Source organism: Plasmodium inui (genome assembly GCF_000524495.1).
Source record: "Plasmodium inui San Antonio 1 unplaced genomic scaffold supercont1.4, whole genome shotgun sequence".
Lineage (NCBI taxonomy): Eukaryota > Apicomplexa > Aconoidasida > Haemosporida > Plasmodiidae > Plasmodium > Plasmodium inui.
Window position 1 is genome coordinate 732228 of NW_008481838.1, and position 17140 is coordinate 749367.

At 45.1% G+C, this 17140-nt stretch overlaps 5 protein-coding genes across 5 annotated transcripts; 3 read left to right on the top strand and 2 right to left on the bottom strand.

Moving 5' to 3' along the window:
- Positions 1-1675: 1675 nt before the first annotated feature.
- Positions 1676-5470, top strand: C922_01328 (hypothetical protein; the record flags this gene model as incomplete). The annotated part of the gene is made up of 1 exon (XM_008816934.1): positions 1676-5470. The coding sequence occupies one exon, from the start codon at positions 1676-1678 to the stop codon at positions 5468-5470; it is 3795 nt and encodes a 1264-aa protein (XP_008815156.1).
- Positions 5471-7781: 2311 nt separating this feature from the next.
- Positions 7782-9322, bottom strand: C922_01329 (hypothetical protein; the record flags this gene model as incomplete). The annotated part of the gene is made up of 7 exons (XM_008816935.1): positions 7782-7801; positions 7991-8093; positions 8230-8292; positions 8501-8517; positions 8680-8769; positions 8887-8902; positions 9041-9322. The coding sequence occupies 7 exons, from the start codon at positions 9320-9322 to the stop codon at positions 7782-7784; spliced, it is 591 nt and encodes a 196-aa protein (XP_008815157.1).
- A 1255-nt stretch (positions 9323-10577) lies between these two features.
- C922_01330 (hypothetical protein) lies at positions 10578-11722 on the bottom strand (the record flags this gene model as incomplete). Its single annotated transcript, XM_008816936.1, has 4 exons — positions 10578-10854; positions 11031-11084; positions 11308-11569; positions 11695-11722. 4 exons carry the CDS (start codon positions 11720-11722, stop codon positions 10578-10580), a joined length of 621 nt encoding a protein of 206 aa, XP_008815158.1.
- Positions 11723-13831: 2109 nt separating this feature from the next.
- On the top strand, positions 13832-14731 carry C922_01331 (hypothetical protein; the record flags this gene model as incomplete). The annotated part of the gene is made up of 1 exon (XM_008816937.1): positions 13832-14731. The coding sequence occupies one exon, from the start codon at positions 13832-13834 to the stop codon at positions 14729-14731; it is 900 nt and encodes a 299-aa protein (XP_008815159.1).
- A 1331-nt stretch (positions 14732-16062) lies between these two features.
- C922_01332 (hypothetical protein) lies at positions 16063-16434 on the top strand (the record flags this gene model as incomplete). Its single annotated transcript, XM_008816938.1, has 1 exon — positions 16063-16434. One exon carries the CDS (start codon positions 16063-16065, stop codon positions 16432-16434), a length of 372 nt encoding a protein of 123 aa, XP_008815160.1.
- Between the last annotated feature and the right edge of the window lie 706 nt (positions 16435-17140).

The window sequence follows — 17140 nt, forward strand, 5'->3', positions numbered from 1 at the left end:
CCTTTCAGTAGGCAAGTAAGCGGCTGTGCGTGTTTCTTCGTACCGATTTGTTCTTTTCCGAACATAGGGGAGTGTCCTTACGGGGGAAATATATAACCCGGGGGCGCCAAAAAGGATACGTGGTAACTCAGAGCAGCAGCAACTTCGTTTCCAAGTAGCTTCTGCTTAACAAACCGCTTCTGCTATTTGTCATGGCTAGGGACGTACGAAATGGACATCTAAGTTTGGTAACACAACGAAGAGGAAGACTGACCATGCGAGGGAGAAAAAAAAATTGGGACTATTTTTTTTTTTTTTTTTTTCTTCTATCCTCCCCCCTTTTCTGTTCAGTCCCATAACCCCGATTAATGATTAGAACCCCATCACCTTCTCCTCCACTTCAAACGGGCGAAAAGATGCTGCTTTCCGTAACGCACATGTAACGATGTATGTAGATATACGCAGGGAGACGATCGTTTAAATGCAAGCATAAAAGTGTACCCCTCTGGATGCTCAGTGCCGCTAGCATATGACCGCATGCAAAGGGATACGCCCATGTGCACGGGGACAGAAGTACACCGTGCAGGAGTAAACGGTGACGGAGTACACGCGTGCATGTATGCAGGTATGCACGCCGAGGGGGGCGTACAGGTGAGGGAGTGCCTAGCGCATCCGTACACGACATAAAGCCATGCGAATTGAAAAAAAAAGCCACCAGCCGGAGGAGCAAATTGATATGAATGTGGAAAAAAGTAGAAGAAGAAGAAAAAAAAAAAATACATATATATCAAGAAGGTATAGCTAACAAGTGATGCGCAGGAGCAAATCGAACGAATAAAGCCAGCTTGCCCAGCTGACGAGGCAAACTGGCTATTCTTCACATTTTAAAAGAAGGGCCAACCGGAAGGGCTCATAAACAATAATTACAAGTAAACAAGCACAAACGGAACGAGCAGGATAGGGGAAAACGCTAAGAGCCCCAAATAAAACCATTCACAAATGGAACAAGAAGGAAAAGAAGGGGTGGTGTTAGGTGAATTGTAAAAACTAAAACTTCCCTACGGTTAAGGACGAAGGAGCCACTTTTTCCGCCTTTTTTTTTTTTTTTTCCCCATCCTCCCTTCGTCTCGTATGTTTTCTTACCAGAATAGGTAGCACGTAAACACGCATCCCCCTTTCCACTTTACCGTTTAAGCTTATGGGTATTGATGCTGCACTCGAATAACGTTCTTGCCACTTCGTGCGTCAAAGGAGCTTACAGCTGTTAATGCGTGAATAGAGTAAATTACGTATCTAATATGTATTACGTGTTTTACCTGTGTTACTTTTTTTTCTTTTTTTTTTTTTTGGGGAAGAGGCACAAAAGTTATCCCTTTTTGCCTGAACGGTTAAGGTAAAATATTGTCCTTTTTACCTATTTTTTTTTTCGTTTTTTTCACAATTTTTACACCCCCCCCCGTGCAATTCCATCGGCAGCACCTGATGCAAACGCGTTTCCCATTTTGTTCAATCGTGCTCCTCTTCTGCTCCCTTTGTTCGATTCGGAGACGAGGCCCTAGAGAAGGACCGAACCTCCCACATGTGATGCCTCCCTCCGCGTCCTGCCGACGCACGGACATATGTGTATAGCTGTATAGCGCTTTAATGTGACCCTCCAGAGCAGACAATACGTACATCCCCCCCTCTCATAATCGTTATGAATGTAACAAGCATCATTAATCGCGAAAAAAGAAAAAGACAGGAGGAAACAAGTCATGTTATTAAGAAAAAATTCAAGCACTGGAATATGTTAAATTCTTTGGAAGTCAATACTCAAAATGGAATTGCGTCCACTTCGTTCCGAACGAAGAAGATACATACAGATGAGTACACACAAGAGGTGGTAGCGAACGTTGCGAACGTAGCAAGTAACCACTGTGCAAAGTACAATGAACAGATCGCCTTAGACGAAGCGAATACCAATGGAATGTGTGAGTACACGCAAGATGGCACTGCCCTTGTTCCCCTTTGTAATAATCCCGACTTGAGTTGGGCCCACCCGAACGAGTCGCAGTTTTATTTGGATGGCGCGATGGGAGGCGGACAGGAAGATTACAGACAGCATGAGGAAGGGGAAAAGCAGGGCTGGGAAAATGGCTTCAACACAAACGGGGTGAATAAACTGAAGAGAACCAGGGGAAAGAAACCCACCAGAGGAGAGATCAAGGGTAATGAGAAGTCAAAAAAAAAGAAGAAAAAAAGGGAAAACGGAGTGAATGCTAGCGATAGCGGTTGCAGCGGCTCAAACGGTGGAAGCAGCAAGGATGGTATCCGCAGCAGGGGGCGCACGACCAACCGGAGAAACGGGAGCAACGGGAGATATCGTAGCAACTGGAGCAACCAAAGCAGCTGCTATTGCAGCCCGCCCAGCAGTAGCTGTAGTAGCAGCTGCTGCGGCGACCGAAGTAGCGACTTCAGCGAGAGCCGCGGAAGCTACGGAAGCTCAAGCCTCGCCTCCAATCGAGGTAGAAACCACAATCGGCAAAATACCAGCGAAGGTAAGCACAAACCGAGCAACGGCGACTCCATATGGGAAGGACTCCTAAAGAAAGACGTCATCCTCCTCGTAATCCAAGCCATAAAAAACATGGGTTATAAAAAATCAGCCAAACATTTGGAGCTAGAAAGTGGTATCGAACTGGAGCAACCAATAGTGAAAGAGATGCATAAGAATGTCCTCGCAGGGAAATGGAAAAATGCAATCCGTAATTTAAGAAGCCTACGTGTACATAAAAAAATCATAAAGGCAATTTCGTTCCTACTATATGAGCAATGCTTTATCGAGTATCTCTATGAAGGGAAGCACTTTGCTGCTCTGAGATGTCTAAGAAACAGGCTGGCAAAGTTCTGCTTCGACGAGGATACTTATAACAGATTACACGAGTGCACAACTTTCTTTATGTCCATGAATAGTCCCTACTTGACAAAGAGGAGAAAAGAAAATTATCAGGCCAAAGTGAAGCATTCACGTAAGCTCCTGTTTGAAAAAATGAATCGCTTGTTACCTGAACACGTTATTCTTCCTCCGAGGAGACTAGCCATTTTGCTGCACCAGTCGCTGAAGTATCAGGTGGACAACTGCTTGTTTCATAATAACTTCTCCGAGGCGAAGCTTATAAATGCGCTCCTGCAGGGGAAGAAGGGAAGGGAAGATCTGGACGCCGCCATCGAGGCGAGTGCCTCCAACACGGTGAATGCTGCAAATGGAGTAAACGTTTCAGATGTTATGGACTCAGCCGGTCCGAACGCGAACACGCAGAAGATGCCGCGAATGAAGCCCACCACCTCTCACAGCGCAGCGTGCCAAGCTAAAACATTTGAATTTAAGAAGCAGAAAAAATCGGATGAGAATAGACAAGTGGACCGTGACACTAACTCATGTTTGAATAAAAAAAAGAATATCATACAGGAGGATGAAATGAACTTTTCTGTGAGCGACTTCTCTAGGTACCACCAGAACGTACGGGGCGAGTGCTCCTCGTACTACCACAAGGGGAGCCCCTGCGAGGTGACCTCCAACGAGGCCCTGCAGGACCAAGCGATGCTGAACGATACGCTGCTAAACGAAACGGTGCTGAACCAACCGCCGCCCGATGAGCCAGACAACCACATGAACACGACCACCCACCTGTGGGACGACGACCTCGTCGGGGAAAATCAGTTTAACGTGAACAGTGGCCAGCCCGTAAGAAAAGGCACAAAGCTCAAGTGCGCTCTGCGACCGAGAGAGGCAACGAGGGCGCGCTTCGCTCCAGGCGAGAACGCCCACGCGTCTCAGACAGGGGGAAGCAAGGGAAGCACGGGCAGCAGCGATGATGTTAGTGGGAATGTTATTGCCAATGCGAGCGCGAATTCCACAGCGAATTCCACCCTGTTGGGAAATCCCTTCCCCTGCCTCATGGGAGGCATCATCAAGAGCGCCAAGTCCACGGCAGGAAAAAAATACGCCAAGATATGCACTCTCAATGGGGCCACCAGCGAAGCGCCGAAGGGAGAGGTCACACTAGGGAAAATTCCAAAAAAGACAAAAACACCAAATGAGCTGATCATTGCAAAAGAAAAAATGCAGAAAGGCAGTAGCATATCCGGTGCGAAGAATGTGATTAATTCGAAGGACGGATTTGTTACCACGCAAGAGAGGGAACTCCTAATCAGCCACGATGGGGGAAATGAAACTGACGGGACTACTAGAAAGGAGGAGGAGCTGCCCCTTAAAGTATGCAACGGTGCGGAAGGGACACTACACTCTCAAGAGGGCGAGGATAACCGTAACATGCGCCCAGAGTGGAAACACCACGAAAGAGAAGTGCGAGAGGAGGGAAGTAAGCAGTTTACCAGACAAGACAGAACCCATGGCAGCATCTGCGAGGGGGCAGGCAGAAAAACGTTTACCCTATCATTGCTAAGAAACCATCAATGTAAGAAGATAAAACTGCCATATTACTGCATCAAAATATTGCAAGGTCATAAGGACGAGGTGTGGTACGTGGATGTATCGAAGAATGGAAAATACATTGCGTCGGCAAGTAAAGACAAAAGCATAATTCTATGGAAGGGGCTCTACCCCTTTAACAAGATAAGGGAATGGAATGGTCATGTGGATGGAGTGAGTTACGTCATCTGGAGTCACAACAGTAAGTACCTAGTGTCGGGTTCGAATGATTCCAATATTATCATTTGGAGCCCAAAAAGTAATAAGAAAAAATTAAGCCTGACAATGCACAATGGGCCTATCACGTCGATTTATTGGTCGAAGGATGACACCACGATTATCTCCTCTGCCTTCGACAAGAAAATCTATTGTACCAAATTGAACGAAGAGTTGAAGGGTTTCTCTGTCCTCTACGCCTGGTCCTTTAGCACAAGGATACAGAATTTTGTTTTCACCAACAATGAGAAGTACCTGATTGCTGTTCCGTCGGATAAAAACGTTCGAGTGATCGATTTTGCCATAAAGAAGGAATTATACATTTTGCCTGAATATGATACCATCACCTCTGTGTGTGCTTCCAGCTTGTATAATCATATCCTCGTCAACATAGCTGACCAGAGACCTACTGTCAAATTGTGGGACGTGAAGCACAGATACATTATTCAGACCTATCGGGGACACAAGCAGGGGAGATTCATCGTGCATTCCACCTTCGGGGGGAAGAAAGAGGACTACGTTATTAGCGGAAGTGAAGACAGCTTAATATACATTTGGCACAAAACGAAGGGCTTTCTTTTAGACGTAATAAATGGCCACGCCTCCACCGTCAGCATTGCTATATGGCCCCTCGCCAGCTCCAAGTTCCCCTACATGGTGTCCGCCTCGGATGACCACACCATCATGGTTTGGAACGTGCACCCTAAAGCGGCGACCATCCGCAGGGACTCCCGCAGACGCCGCAAAAAGTTCGTCCACCCCTTCCTGCGCGAGCTCACCAAGTTTCGCCCCGTCGCAGGGTGAAGCGTAGCGGTGAGCTGTTGCCGCCCACTTTTCACTTTTCGCCTTTTTTCAATTTTTCCTCCCCTTCACATGCTTAGATATATATGTATAAATATGTACGTATATATACGTATAAATATGTATGTATTTTTTTCCCCTTTTTTTTGTTATCCCCCCCCGAGGAGCAGGCAACCCTGCTACCGACCCTTTGGCGACCTTCCTGATTCTTCGTCTCCGCGCCGCGTCCGCCCAAGGTGTATATGTGTAGACCCCTCGGGGGGAGACAAGTGCCGCTGCTGCCGGTGTTGGTGTTGCTTCTCTTCCTGCCGCTTCTGCTGCAAGAAATGATGAACAACTGCGCGAAGTGTGTTGAAGTAAAATGTCTCATGTGAGGTGCATTTTGTTTCTATCCCGTGGAGACCCCTGCCTTTTTCACACCGGGGCTGTTCCTTCCTCTTCGCGTCACCGATTTGTCGACGGCACCGGGGGGGAAAAAATCACAGCCATTGAGAGCAGTAAGAAGAAAAAAGTAGTAAAAATGAAAGAAGAAAAACTGCGCGGAATAGAGCGACTCCACGCCATGCGGTGCGAGTAACAACACATTGCTGCGATGACGGCTGCCCCAAAAGTAACACGTGTGAAGAAGCGGCGCAGCTCCAGGGAAGGTCCAACTGGACGGATGCATAATCTCTCAAGTGGGACAACCACATGGATGGTACACCCTTTTGTCTTTATGAGGTGTACACTTCAATGGAAACCATCCCCAGCGGCGGCTGTGGTGCGTACGAACTCTGCATGGCGTCCTCTCCTATGCTGAAATGGGCACCCACAAATGTGTGCAATGCATCCCTCCAGCTCATTCTGTGCTGTTTCAGACGTTTTAATTCTCTTCAAGACGGGTCATACTTCAAACGTTTCATTTTGGAAAATAAAGAAAAAAAAAAAGTTCGCCCTCTTTGTTTGAGCATGCCCTCCCCTGATGTAGGACACAAAGGCACATGGTGGAAGGAGGCCAATGAAGAACAACGAAAATGTCATTTCGTTGCGAAGCTCGCCACATATGCATGCGTCTGTCTTGGTGACTCTTCTCCCATCCTATTTGGCACCCCGCTTGTCTTACCTATTCATAGGTGCCATCACCCGTATTGAAATGCCCCACACTAGCCAAAACGCACATGCGGGGAGGGGAACGTCCGACCAGCGTGGCGCTAAGTGCAGCCTCAAACGGACCAGATACGTGTATATATGCATACACACGAAGCGGGGCTGGCAGAAAAAAAAAGAAAAGAAACTACGGCACAAGAAAAAGACTAAAAAAGGCGCATTTTTTTTTTCTTTTTTCCTTTCTCTCCTCATTTTAATGTATGTACATCCCCTCCGTTGAAACTAAGTAAAATGGGTCACAAAAGAAAAAGTTAAAAAGAAGAAGCTATAAAAAACGAATCAAAAACCGAACAAATGATGTCGAAGGGGACGCATAAATGTCGCAGAAGACAACGCACTTGCTGCTGCGAACAGTCTGTCCCATTTGGCCACTAGCACAACAGCAGTAAAAGCATTTTTTGAGGAAATACCAACTGGAGTAACAAAAAAAAAAAAAAAAAAAAATCCCTTTTGTTTTCCCTAACAGATTAAACATCTTGGGGAGGAAGAACATAAGGAACAACTCCACTGTACATTGGTCCCACCGGGGTTTATCATTTAGGCACTCTCCCTAAGTTCCTACCTAACGTACGACGACGAAAAAAATTTCTATTCATTTGTAACCCTATATTATTACCATCATCAAAGGTGAAACATTTTTTTACACATGGGGTGTGTCCTCAGGCGCGAATTTGCGCCGTAGGCTGGGCACAATAAAGAAAAAAAAAAACAGAAAAGGAATAGGAAACATCAGCGTAAGCGTAAACCACAAGGCAAACTGCAAGATAAATCGCAAATCAAACCACAGGGCAAAGGTCCATCCCTGCGAAGAAATATAGGTTAAGATAGGGAAACAACTGCTATTTTTCCGTTCGCCGGAAGCAGAACTGCTCAGAGCAACAGGATGACCGTCCTCGATCCGGAGACCCTTTCCACGGGGGGGGCACACACATATGTCGGCGGATATACATATATGTGTATATACATATGAACATGTGCAGACAAAAGAAGGCGCACTTTGTTCCTCACTAACTGCCAGAAGAACAAAAAAATAATAGCTGCGTTCCATTTGGACGTCTTTTGCCCCTCGCGTATCACCGAGGTAGATTAAAAAAAAAAACAACAAAAACGTAACAATTTTTCTTCCTTCTCCACGGGTGACCGTTCTGGCTACACACCAGTTTCTCATTCATCGTCTTGTTATTGGGCCTAATTGTTTCCAAGAGCGGAAGATTGAAAAAGGAAGAAGGAAAAGCCACGATAGTGATCATTTGGGATGAAAGGCAAGCCAGCCGATGCACGGGGCAGAAACGCGCAAGGGTGTCGGAACAACGGCGCGAGTAAATCTACGCCAAGCGGTAGTACCATTTCGTAGAGTCTTCTGACTGAACCGTGTACCCTTGGCTGTATCATTTTGAGCATCCTCCTCATCTTTCTCATCGCCAATTTGTACATTGTAGGATGTTCTCTGCTGCGGCGTTGTGTGATCTTCCTTGTCCAGCTGACATGGGAGCAATGGTACAGGTTACGAAACCATTGGGTACCTAAGTTGTGCATACGCTCCGCGCAACCTTTTTGGCGCTGCCGTTTTTTCTCTGTGCAAAAAAGGCAATTCCTTCACTACGCCTCGGCGATACCGTGTTTAGGGAGTCCAGCATGTTTTCGATTTCTTCTCGTTCCTCCTCCTCCAGGCTGTCCATCTAGGAAAAAAAAAATACATATATGTATATTTATATGTATGTATAAATGTATATTGCCCGTTATGTGCTGCTCCTACCGAGGGGAGGCCTCCCCCACAGACGCATGCCAAAGCATGGGCAGTCCTCCCCCATCTGTAAACTGTTATTCTAATTCGCTGCAGAGTTTTCTCCCCCCCTCTCGATCTGAAATGAGCAGCGAGTAACTTACCTTCTGAGTATCATCCACTGAATATTCGGAACAGGAAGCATAAAAAAGAGATGTTTGTTAAAAAGGGGGGTTGGCGGAAAATGGAACAAAAAGTCGAACGCAGCGAGCAGCGGTGTGCATAGAAGTGACACCCTGAGTCACGAACTTCAGGTCTCGCGCGTGCGCCCATTAGGCCGTACCACTCTCTTCAGGGGAGTAAACAGCCGAATGGCTAATTGTCCATAGGGACGAGGATCTTCTCCTCATTCTTTCCTTTTCCTCAAGTTCGTCTGAGTGCAAGGCAAACGAGCACACCCATGAGTGAATGTTCTCGCGAAAGCGAATATTTTGCTTTTTCGCGGTCATTTTGCGAGGCTGTCCTGTCTTATGCGATTTACTGGACGTACCTTCCAGGATGCTAATCTGCAAAGGGGGTCCCCCAAAAGGAGAGAAAATAAAGAAAGAAAAAATAGAAAAAGAAAAAAAAGGTCATTCCTTCCAGTTATCCTAAGTGTGCACCACGACTCGACCTCTTGCACAACTCAAGTTGGCACCTCTCACCTGTCTCCTAATTTCCTGTCGTATCTCCGACATGAGGAACATCAAATCATTCTTTGTGACGTTCAACTTTCTGGATGGAACTATTTTCAGGTTGATCCTGCTGGCAGTTGCGACGACGGGATCAACCGAGGCGTCTTCCTTTTTGGACGTAACCACATTGGCTATGTCTGCAACACCGGAGAGGATCTCACCGAATGGTAAAATCTCCCCCTTCTCACAATAAATGACAGGCAGCAGCAGGTTTACAAAAAAAAACAAAACGAAGAAAAGCAGATAGTGCATCTTGAATAGGGGTAGGAGAACAAACGGGGGAGCTACGCTTTGGAAAGACACTTCTCTAACGGGGTGGCACCTATCTTTTTTTTTTTTTTTCTTTCTTTTAGGAACAAGTCGAAACTATGCTTTGTTATTCTATGCTGCAATGTGCGAACAGAATGTGCTTACATAATTCGCCTTCAGAAGTATATGAACACGTGCAGGTGAACAAATCGCTGGTGAAGATTTAACCAAGGACAGAATAGGAACGAACGTATTTACAAATATGCGTGGAACGGTGTTATCTTCTAGGGAGTGATCGAAGGGGGGTGAATTCCCCGTCCACATTCGATGCGCTCGTGCCATTTATTGCTAATCGTAAGGAAGGTATAAAAGTAAAAAAAACAGATAAAATAAAAAAAATATATATAAATAAAATAAGATAAAAATTACGTGTAGGTACACTGGACAACAACAGCAGGACGCCACCCACATAGCAGGTGGAAAAAAAGAGTAAACCCTTTTGCCTTTACGGTTCACCGAGAGGAAGGAAGCAAAGAGATTAACTGCGCCACTGCGCGATTGGCTGATTTTATCCCGCCCCCCAACCTTCTTAGCTTCTTCTACATAAAATGCACACTCTCGCTGCTCGGACGTCCAGAAGGACAACGTGACCAGGGGGACGAAGCTGAGCACTACAAATCGAGCTCCCTAGCGATTAGCCCACCAACCAATAGTCACTTTTCGAACAAAATTGAAGACACGGAGGGGATATGTATATATATATGTATTTCTTCTTAAATTGTCATGTTTGGGACATTCCTTAAAAAGTACCCCGCGTGTAAGTTGAGGGTGTTGCGCACAGGGTGCGGAAAAAAATAAAGCAAAAAAGTAAGACAAAAAAGTAAGGCGAAAAAATAAAGCCAAAAAACGGATAAGGGGTGAAGCGCCCACAAAGGGGAACAAAGCCACCACGGTGAACGAAAAGAAGCGAAAGGGTGCAAGTTACAAAAGAATCAAAAAAAAAGGGAAAAAAAGGAAAAAAATTTGGATGAATAGGTCGGGCTGAGGCTCAGTGCAGTCCTCTCGTAGTAAACGACCCAATCGAAGGAGGCAACCGATTTTGATGTCCATGCAGAGTTAGTTCTCCATTTCGAGGTGGACACAAATGGTGCGCAAAAAATTCAGCATCGCATGATGGAGGAAGGGTGGAAGAAGGAACAACTACTAAGCTGGCCCTACCTCACTTATATTTCCCCCCCACACACACACAATCAATTGGCTAAATCCAGTCGGTGAACCCATTCTTATACTCGCGAGCCTTCACCTTTGCCGCCTTCACCTTTTCGGGCGTTATCTCGTTCATCTTGAAAACCCTATCAGCAGGAGCGACAGTTCCGTCTTCAAAGTTCACCTGACTATGCATCATAACCAGATTTATGTTTCCAATTTGTGTTCGAAAGGGAGTGGAATAGTAATAATAGTCCACCGTGGTGCCCGGTGTGAATTCCTTCAAGTTTGGACTAGACGTCTTGGTCGTTTTGTAATAATCGTAGACCCTGTAAATGGTGTCCATGAGAACAAAATGTGAAAACGCATCTGTCAAACGGATAAATATCCACAGGAAAGGTGCGAATGTACACGCGTTTGTATCTGCGCGACTGCCAATATGGCCGAGGATAGACGGGGCGCGGGCTCCACCCTCCATCCAACCATGAGTGCACACAAAACTCACCACGTGCAGGTATCCGTAGTCAGCATCCTCATGCCATTATCTGAAATCCCATGTCTGCAAAGAGGGAAGAAACAACATGTGGTAATACACGGAGAGAGGAAGGCCACATAGAGAGGCCCCAAATGGGGAACAAAGAAAGAAAAAAAAACAAAAAAAAAGGAGACTCAAATAACAGTCCAATCCATTACACACTCATAAACGGAACTATAGCTGTTTCTATAAATCCCATTTGTTCCTTCTTTTTTTTTTTGTGTTTGTGTGGGTGTGGGGGGATTACTTTAGAAACCTTTCCATCTTCTGAATTGTGTACTCGTCTGTAGAATTTTGCAGAAACCTTCTGTACTTGTTTGCTCTGTTGTCGTCCGTGCCGATAGTAGGAGCATCCGTGTCTCCTATGAATAAGGCGTCTGATGTAGCGGGATTGTCCGATTCGCCCGCTGGTTCGAGCTTGGCCGAATTGGTAGACCCCTTAGACGCGTCCGCCTTCTGCTCCTTGCCCGACGTGTCCGATGCACCTCCCTGCGAGGAGACCACGTTATCTGTGGATGAGTCCATCAAGAGGGAAAAAAACGGTGGAGAAACGGTTATCCGTGAAGGAGCGCGCGTGTAAAAAGTGAAATGGCGTGTACTAACTGTCCATGCTCCGTTCTGTCGTGGTTGTTACCTTTATCGGGCGAGTTTTCGGCGTCCATTATGGGTAGTAAAAATGTGTGAAGAGAAACTGCTATATGCGCAAGTGTTGACTTAACGGCAAAAGAGTAGGTTAGGAAAAAATTGGCGTGAAAAAATGGACTTAACGAGTTGGAATAAAGAGATAGCGCTTAAGAAGTTTATCCCGATGTATCACTTTTTATTACCCCTCTGTAGAAAGAGAAGAGAGAATTATCGCAATAGGGCAAAAACGAGTGATGCGTTATGCGTCGTGACTGATGGATGTTGTAGCTTTTAACGCGTTAAAACGGAAGGAGGAAAGCAAACATTCTTCGGATGGAATTATTCATTACTCCTTTTGTTGTTCAATTTTGTCTTAGTTGGGGAAAGAACAAAGAATGTAACTAAAAAGCGATACTTAACAACACATGTTATTTTGCGGTTGTTTGTAGGTGTTGCAAAAGTATAACGAAAAAAGAAAAGTAGCTATTATTTTATTTTTTTTTTTAAAATAAAATGTTTATTTATTACATCACTTTCTTAATTTCAAAAGAAAAAAGCTTTTTTTTTTTTTTTTTTTCCTACCTGTTCAGGTAAAATATACGAAGAAAAAAAAAAAAATGGCTAATTGATTACACCTGACAGTGCTACCATCGCTTGTTTAGACATGCCTCTATTTTTGTTCGCCTCTCGCAAGGAGAAGCGTTGTCCGCTTAGGAGCGTAGCAGAACGTGTTGTTCTTTAAGGAGCCACCAGTTAGCTGCAAAAAGGTAGAACGGCTGCACATCTGCATGTGCGCTCGCGGAGAATGGCTTCCTGTTTGAACGTTTGCCTTTTTCCATGCATGTGTGGACATGTGCGTTTAGCTGAACAGACGAAATTCTACGCACTTTTTTCTCACTTTGCATGCCACTTCTGCTTTGCAACTCTTAGCATGGGTTCCAGCACGAATAGTACATTTACGAATAGTACATTTACGAATAGTAAATTTACGAATAGTACATTTTTTAGGAAAAGTTGCCCCCTTTGAAGTGAAGCCCTTTTGTGAATTCTGTGCACATGTGTGGATAGTTGCCACTCCGCGTGGACAGAGAACAGGTAGGAGTGTGCCATTTGCGCCTACGTGTGCATGTACAAAAGAATGCACACAAAGTGGGAATCCCCGGCTTTTATTAGCTTTCCAGGAGGAACTCTGAAGCCTGGAATGGCTTCGTCTGCCCTTTTGGCAAATGGTGAAGAAGTTGGGCAGCAAAAATGTCGTTCCGCCGCTTAACCGTTTTATGAGAACGAAATTGTGAATTGCCTGGACGTTTCCCTTTTTTCCTGCATATGTGGTGATTGGGATAATCCCAACTGCGCGCAGATCGGGAGTAGAAGATGCGTCCCTCTTGAAGCCCCTTCTAACTACTTTTGTCCTTTATGCCCATTAACGCGGGGATGTGTCTCCTCTTATCTGATATGCATAAAATGATTAGCGGCTGGACAGGAGGGAATAATCCCATTCGTGTGGCTTTCAAGTGCACAAAATGGTGTCATACTCTTAGCAGTCGTACCAGCGCGGGGTTTTCTCCACAGCATTCCCCAAGGATGAAGCTGAATGGTCCTTCTTTGTCAGTTCAACGGAACAGGATCACTTTAGATAAAAAAAAAAAAAAAACATATATTTGGTCACACACGCGGATTTCTCTTATAAGTACACCCAATTCTGTTCAAAGCTGTATGGTTTTTTTATTTTTTTTTTTTAAAGTTCACCTTTTTGCATCCTTTTTCGACACAGTTGGGATACACAAAAAAAGGTATGAAGCAAAAAAAAAACAACAAAAAAAAGAACAAATGGTACTGAACGGCTAACTTGCTAACTGGCTGCGAAGCCACAGTGTGGCAAACCAAAATGAATGTGAAAGGTAAGACGCCCCTTTAAACCCACTTTGGAGTTACTCGGAACGCCTCGCCCAGGTTTCTCTGAGGGGAGACGCACAGTTTTAAAGAAAAAAAGGAGCATGGCTTGGCAAACAGTCAAAAGTCGGCTAAACCCGCTCGTCTTTTAAAGAACGGGCACACACGCACAAACGGATGTATTTACGCAGGTATTTACGTATATACCTACTAGGGCGTGTCCATCGTCTGCTTTGCCCCATTGGAAAGGCGCCATGCAGGAGAAGGCCAACTTCCAGAGGAACAAATCGCGGGGCCTGAAAAATGAACTGAGTCAAGCGCAAATTAACCAAAGAATTAAAAACATCAATTTGACCAAGCGGCTACTATCGTATGAGAGGTACATTAATGCTGTTCCAAAAGAAGAGAGAAGAGAAGATATGAAAAATGATTGGCACCCCGAGACTCCGCGCATTAACAGGAATCTCAGTTTGTCCCAGTGGAATAAAGAAATGAAAAAATGGAGGAAGCAGGTACACGCGTGGGGGAACATGTCTGAGGAGGTCTACAAATACATCTGTAATTTGCTCGCTTCGGAGAGGTGTAATTATTTATCCAAGTTAAAATTGCCTGAACTGAGTCAGGTCGAAATTGCAAATTTGAAAAAAAAAAATGAAGAAATTGCAAATAGGACGTTAAAGAATGTTGTGCGTGCGGGAGATGACCTCGATCAGGAGGGCGACTATGGTGGTGATGGTGGGGGGGGGCACCCACGACCCCCTGGACGCATACTCGATAAGCCGCTTTTTTTTTTGCCTCACAATTTCAGTGGCACCATATTAAACAACGAATTTGTTGTTATTAAACGGGATGCATTAGAGGAGTCGCTTCAATCGTTGAGGACAAATTATCAGGGAAAATATCGCCCCCTGTATGAAAAGTATTGTGCCTTATATCTAACACCCATCGGTGATGATAGCAACCACGGAGAGCAATCCCAGACGAGCGACATTGCCGTTTTTGCCAAGGGTGAGAAAGACGTATCAGCTGATGATGTGATGAAGACGTACATGGAGAACCAAAAGGGGGAGGCCTCCCAGTATCTTCGCCCAGTTGATGTGAAATCTACCACTAGGAGTACTTACTCGCGGGATAAAATGAAAAAAAGGTTTTAAATGACAAGTATGGAAAAAAAAAAAAAAAAAAAAACTGTCTTCTGGGGAAACGTCCCTCTTGAGGAATGTATCCTCCGTTTTGTCTCACTTAACGGGATGGAACTCTCATTCTGTTAATGTGTCAACGTTTGGATTGGGCTAAATGCTGTCTGCCTACCTTTACCCCTACATGGGTGCCCATTTTGATGAACATATGGACACATTGTGTTCATGCTGGGGAGGGGGTTAATCGATGTTGTGTCGTGCCTTCCCCCCTGGAGCAGTCTCCACCACGATAATTCAATTTTTACAGTGTAACGATTTTTAAAGCGCATGGAGTCCTTTCCATTTTGTTCAATTCGTCGCAAAAAAAAAATAAAAAAAGAAAAAAAGGCCACGTATCAGCCGAACACTAAGGTGTATAATCAAAAGGGTAACAGAAATGTGCACAGCACAGAAGTATAACTTCTTTACTATTCACTCCTCTTGGTGCTGCTTAGAGTGTGCATATCTACATCCAACCAAAATGACATGCGGGTTAGCTAGCTAATTGGAGGTACCCAAATTAGCGTAGCACTCCTGTTTTAGCCCCAGCGTCTCAGGGCCAAGGCAGAAAATTTGTTCCATTTGGGGGAAGCGAACAGGGGAAGAAGCCACCTCATGAGCCCCTAAAAAGAAATTCCTTAATTGTGCTCAAAGGTGTCGCATATGGTTGTATACCGTCGCACACCTTCGCATGCTCATATTGGGGTGTAATTTCTTCATTGCCGTTGCGGGTATAAAATTGACGCGGAATTCCACTGGAACCGTTTCGACTTCGCGGCGGTGAGCCTCCTACAGTTTCACAAATTTTGTGCTTTTCATTTTTTTTTTTTTTTTTTTTTTTTCGCGGGGAATAATAATCATCAGTCGTTCAAAGTTGATTTCTTTTTTTTTTTTTTTTTTTTTCTGTTTTTCTTCTCCCCATGTTAAGAAGGCCAACGTGGAGTAATGTTATGCCCTGTTTTTTTTTCCCCATGACCGCATCCCTCCACATACGCCATTGCGCAGCTGTACGCACGAAACAGCCCAGAAGGGGGAAAATCAGCACAACGCATCCACACGTTCTAGGTGATACAGGGAGGGGTGCAAACAGAACCACCGTGGCGAAGAGAACAAAGGCGGGTTTACCCATTTGTGCGGAGAGTGCGAGGGGGCCCTTTTGGTGGTCCGTATGAAGGGTAGTAAAAGCACATGACTTAGTAAAGGGAGACCCCCCCACAAGCTACGCATGCGCTGATGCACAAACTTAAACCCATGCAGGAAAACCCCCATGTGTGCCTCTTCACCAAAGTGCGCACCCGCTCCGAAGGATGCAACTGACGCAGGTGTTAAGCGGACTTTGGAGACAGTCCATCGTCCGAAGCGCAGACAACAGCGGAGTCATCAAAGCATGCATAATCGGAATTGGAAAAAACAAGTGGGGGACAGGAAAAATAGGAGATCGCATTAGGGTTTCCATACGAGACAAAACAAACGATTGCATCATTCAGGAAAAAACTCCCAAGGGTATCATCGTTCGGAGGAAAAAAGAAACGAAGAGGAAAGACGGTAGTTACATCAAATTCGATGACAATGCCTTTGTCATTATATCGAAGAACAAACTTAAGGCAACCAAGATAAAGGGTCCCGTTGCTATGGAGACGAGGCATAACTGTAAAAATCTCGCCAGGTACATTTTCTAACTGCCTGCATGGAAAGGGGCGAGTGTAAGGGAAGGGGACCAAGAGACACAAGAAAGGGGGACCCCTCTTCCCATTCCCTACTGAGCTGCAAAGAGAAAAGAAGAAACATGCGGTCCCCCTTCTTCACTTTGCTCTTCCTTTTTTTAATAATTTTTCACTTTTTTTTTTTAAGAACTGTTATTTTGGCCATATAAAATGGGAATAAAAAAAAAATAGCTATGCATATATATATATGTACACACATGTAAAAAACATAAGCGTCATGAATAACACTGCAATTCTGTTCGCACGTATAGTGAAAAATAGTCACGCTGGGTTAAAATGGGCATCCTCTCAAAAGGGGGTTGCGCGCTCAACGCGCCGTTCAGCGGTGTGCTTGGCGGCGTCTCTTGGCGGAGTTCCTTGGCGTGTTATACTTAGGTGTGCTTCTCGCCTGCGTCCTACGCCGTCTCTCCGCCTCGTCCTCGTTCAACCTACACGCACGCAGGCCTCACAACGTGCACCAAAAAATGGAAGCTCGCGTAAATAACCGCCGCGCGTGCAGCGGCCGCCTGCGCCTTTCCTTGTCAACTTAATTATGTGGCATGTAAAAGCTTATTCCGTTTGACGTCAAAAAAGGAAAAAAAAAAAAACAGAAGATTCATGCTTCATGGTTGATGGGCGTGATAAATGGGGCGAATCCCATGCATAATAAAAAAAAAAAAAA